Below are 4,982 nucleotides of genomic sequence, written 5' to 3'. Positions count from 1 at the left end.
GGGGAGGGAAGGGGTGATGGGGGGATCCAGGGGAGGGAAGGGGTGATGGGGGGATCCAGGGGAGGGGAAGGGGTGATGGGGGGATCCAGGGGAGGGGAAGGGGTGATGGGGGGATCCAGGGGAGGGGAAGGGGTGATGGCAAGGGAGAGAACAACTGGCTCTGAATATCCCAAAATCCACCTGTGGAAACACCCACTGTGGTGATATTACAATGGCTGGGAAGTAAGTTACTAGTCTGTGGCATCAGACATGTACTGGTGCCTTTTTAAAGGGAACGAGCAGGGAACAACCTGGTCCTTTTGCCATGTGAAGCCGCAGCACCCAGCCTGTCTTCAGTGTGAGGACCCAGAAGGTCCTTTTCACAGCAGAAAAGCTAAGGCAGGACACTGACTTTGAATCCTGCCTGGGAAACACATCAAGTTTATAACCAGCTTGAAAAACTTTGAGTTTTAAACACCAACACAGGCTATCAAGTGACCTAGGACTTCTCATAATGAAAACTACCATCAAGCTGAGGCTCTCAGGCCGGTAAACTAGAGCGCTGATGTTGAAATCTAAGGGAATGAGGCAAGCGGGGTCTTCAGGCTGGCTCAGTGGGGAAGGCTTTACCACCAAGTGGACCACACCACATGCAAGAAGAAGAGAACCAGCTCCTGCAAGTTCTCCTCTGGCCTCCACACATGTGCCAGCACAGACCCAACTCTCCCCTCCCCCGGTTCTGTTAAGAATAAAGGGAGTAAGAGAAGGGGAATTTAAAGTGGACTTGGTTATTCATGGGAAAGGACTGAAAATGGTTCAGTTTTCAAGAGCAGACATAGGAAAGAATTGTGAGAATACTAGCAGTGTTGAGTGTGCAGGTGAGATCGAGACTGGGTGCCTACAATGAGACTAACAGTAGTTAACAGCTATTCGTCTCCGTCTGCATTTAGCTCTTAGGTACAAAAAGAAAGACAGTCAAACTTGAATTTAATGGATTTTGGGATCTCCCAGGTAAGAAGCCAAAAACACAAGAGCAGAGAAATTTAAGAGTATTTGTAATCAAGTGTAATCACGTGGTTGCAGTGACAAGCTATTTAGCTTTTAGAAAATGGATTAAAGATATTAATACTTCCCTCTTCTGTGACCTCTAAGGTATCCCATTAATGTTATATCATATATACACCTCATCATGGTGCCATAGAGCATACCCTTGCTGACACAAGTCTTTTATATTCCAAAACTCCAAGCAACAAACTCAGATTTACCTATTTTTAAAAGAGACAGTTTCTAAAGATACAGAAAGAAAAATAAACTTATGGTTTAAATAAATGTTTCCGTTTTAAAGGGCAGGTAACTGGGTCTCCCTGAAACATTTCTATGGAAACACAGTTAAGTTGCTGATGAATGAATCAAAAGAAAAAGAAGGCAGGTGTGATGGGGGCATGCTCGTAACCCCCCACCCCTCCGCACTCAGAAGGCAGAGGTGCAAGAATCCCCACAGGCTGTGCCCATCCTGATCTACAAATCAAACTCCAGAGTCCATGTAGACTAGCCTGGGCTACAGAGTGAGGCTGTCAAACAAAACACAGAAACAAATAAAACACACACACACAAATCAATCAACCAATCAATTAATTAAAAGGTCATGATAGCAGAAACTAAACTTAACCACGATTAACTTTACATGGGAAAAATCAAAGCCACTAGCTCCAGGGCAACCCGTCTCAGAATAGCCCTGTCCAGACAGCATGGGAGCAACTCGAACCAGGCAGCTCAGCAAGGCCAGCTGGTGAGCCGAACTCAGACACTCTTAACTTCATATCTAGCTTGCTAAATAATTCAAAATAATCTTAGGGAGCTGACCATCTGATTATAGAAACTGCTTTAAAATCATTTTAAAAAATTCTCTTCATATTTAACTAGCATCACAGAGATCCTGCAAAAGGTAAAATATACTCTGAATTTATCAGTTTAAGCAAAATGTATCTTTGTTTTGAATAGATTTTCAAGTCTTTCCCATGGTGGCCAAAATACATGGATTAATCAGCTTAATTCAGTGAATTTAAAAATGGGTTCCTGATACAGGTCAAGAAAAGAAAATATAAAACGATGGCAACAAAAACTGTGAAAACTGTGTGTTTTTCATTCTGTATTCACACTCGAGTCACTAAATAAGCCACTAGCAACAAATTTAAATAATCTTATTTGGAATGCGAGAATGTTAAAGTGGATATTAATGTCTTCTTTTTCTTTATTTTATTTGTATCTCTGTGCGTAAGAGACAGTATGTGCTCCAGCTCCTCAGCCCTGGAGTTGGGAGTTACAATCAGTTGTAATGATGGGCGCTGAAGTCCCACCCTCTGCAAGGGCAGCCAGCAAACACTCTTAACCACTGAGACATCTCTCTAGTCCCTAAAATTTTCTTTCTACTCAAAAGTTCTAAATTGTTTTGAAGGCTCTGAGAAAGAGAGAGTCAGCTGTTCAGTTCATGACATGTGCTTTCCTTCTGTAGATTATAATAGAAAAGCCTACTTTAAAGGGGTATTTTTAAATCAGAAAAAAAAAAAAAACAACAAAAATGATCGGGCTAATCACTAACAATATTTCCTATATTATGACCCTGGGCTTCACACTCCCTGTCCTCTCTCCAAGCCTAAAGTAGAGCATGGCACCTGACCTATATGCCTCCCTCAAAACCAGGCACAGCTAACTTATTCTAGAAAACCTAAGCTGATGATTTGCTACTTAGGGTCTAATAAATAGCAGACCTCTAATTTAAGAGGCTCTCAAAATGTGGTCATCTGGGATCCTTGTAGAAATGCAAATTTCCAGGTTCCATCAAGACGAAGTGTGCCTAGAATTCTTACCTGCCCCCCACATGACATTCTGACACACAGCTGGAGGACCACCTTCTGGGAGAGAGAGCATGTTTTCTTTTTTTAAAGACAAAGTATCACACTGTAGCTCAGACTGGCCTAGAACTCATGATATAACTCGGGCTGGTCTTAAACTCATGACAATCCTCCTGCCTCAGCCTCTTGAGTGCTGAGATCACAAGCAAGGGCTGCACACCTGGGAAGAACCACTGTACTGAACCTGCCAGGAAATCACCTTTCTGTCACTTTCTATTGGTAACTTAAAATGCTTATTTTTCTTACCTGCCACAACTCTGAAATGACTGGAAACGAGGCTACCAATAATTTCCCTGTGTCCAGTTCATAATGAGATAAAGTTTACTTTTAAAGATTTTATTTACCTTGTGTGTGTGTTCCTGGAGTTGGAATTATAACTGTGAGTAGCCTGATCAGGTGCTGGGAATCCAACTCCAGTCTTCTGAAGACCAGCAAACAATCTACCCATGGCTCCAACCCGAGATAAACTGTCCTTAGTTCTCAGAGCACCAGTTCCCCATGTGTAAACACTATCACATATCTCCAAGAAGAGGAGGGGCTTACAAAAAGGCTCCCTTCTCTCCCTCACCTGCAATGCTCCTGAAAAGGCAACCCTCCGGCTTCCCCTGAGAGGCGCCCTTAGTGCTTTTTTTACAGAAATACCACAGTGAGAAATGAAGTACTGAACGTCTTAAGAATCATACAGAGAATAATAATTTGAAAGAGGTGACTGATCTACACACTACTGAAAAGGTAAAGCAAACCAAAATAAGCACTTCTACATCTGAACAAAACAGACACTAAACACAACATAAACAACATTCTTTTAAGTATCTAAAATAAGTCATTAAGGATAACTGAGCATGATTAACACGGATGAAAAGAATTAGAAAATTCCAGAGAATTAAAATATATGACCTATATATTAAAGTGGTCCAGGCCTTCAAATTCCACTCCCCTCCAGACTGAGGCTGGTTCCAATGCCAATGACTGGTCTCAGTACAAAATCTGACTTGAGGTTCAAAGAACACACGGGCATCAGAAAGCCAAAACAAACAAAAAGCCTACCTTTAATGGAGATGTAACAACAGAATAGTATGACTTTTTCACAAAGAAAGAATGCCAACAGACACTTTCCTGAGGCTTTCCCCATCAACTAGTCCCAAATCCACTTCCTCAATCCCCACCCCCCAGGGAACGGTCAATTGTTTACTTTCCTTGACAACTATCCCCCATCCCCTCCCCACTTTCAGGAATGAGTACAGGAGCAGTGGCCAGGACAGATATATCACTACAGCACAGTAACCAAGCTGGGAAGCACTGTTCAATGGGCATTCGGGACTTCAATGCCTAAGTCCTCCCCGCTTACACCCGAGCTGGGACAGGCCTCCTGTTTTGCTAGTATGCTGGGAGTAGCCAACATTCCAGTCTGGAGGCCAGGGTGATATGTAAGAGCTCCCTATCTTTTTAAGGAGATTCCCCCACCCCAACCCTCCGCCCCGAGAACTAGAAAAAGTAGCACCAGCAATTTAAAAAAAAAAAAAAAAAAAGTTGAATGACGCCATGCTGGGAACTGCAAAACCACAGCACCGAGCCCCGCAACTTGGGAGCAGCCAGCCCAGCATGGACTTCTCCAGGCGGCAGCCCGAGTCGCGCACCCGACGCGGGGCGCTGACTCCAGGGACGAGCCGTCTCCCCGCTCCGTCCGACCTGCACCCGTCCCGTGCCGGCAGCCGTTATCCCTCCCGCGGGCGCCCCAGGCCGCCGTCCCAGCCTCGCGGCCCGCCGGTCGCCCTGTCCTCGGCTCGGGCCCGGCCTCCGCCGGTTCCGTCCTCCCGCCCGGCGCCCAGTCCCGCGTCTCCCCCTCCGTGCGCCGCTCCCGCCCGGCCAGGGGACCCGGAGCTCGGCCCGGGGCAGGGCGGGACTCACCTTCGTACTGCAGGTCCACCAGGACCAACAGGAACGGGAACACCGCGCCCAGCCGGCTGCCCAGAGAGCCGGGGGCCACCATGTCCAAGGGCGCCGAGGCCGAGCAGCAGGAAGGTGCGCGGCCCAGCAGCCCGCGCGGCGCACAGCCCGCAGCCCAGCGCCCGCCGTGCGTCCGCTCACTCG

The 4,982-nt window shown here is 46.4% G+C and overlaps 1 protein-coding gene across 1 annotated transcript in view; it reads right to left on the bottom strand.

Moving 5' to 3' along the window:
- Dnajc3 (DnaJ heat shock protein family (Hsp40) member C3) overlaps nt 1-4,976 on the bottom strand; it is a 30,458-nt gene extending 25,482 nt beyond the window's left edge. The window contains exon 1 of the mRNA XM_005355674.2: nt 4,800-4,976. Within this exon, the coding sequence (XP_005355731.1) occupies nt 4,800-4,881 (82 nt within the window). The 5' untranslated portion in view covers nt 4,882-4,976. The remainder of the gene's footprint in view (nt 1-4,799) is intronic.
- Between the last annotated feature and the right edge of the window lie 6 nt (nt 4,977-4,982).

This window comes from Microtus ochrogaster, chromosome 17 (genome assembly GCF_000317375.1).
Source record: "Microtus ochrogaster isolate Prairie Vole_2 chromosome 17, MicOch1.0, whole genome shotgun sequence".
Lineage (NCBI taxonomy): Eukaryota > Metazoa > Chordata > Mammalia > Rodentia > Cricetidae > Microtus > Microtus ochrogaster.
The sequence above is the reverse complement of the archived record's forward strand: the minus strand, read 5'-3'. Positions and strand labels throughout refer to the sequence as shown.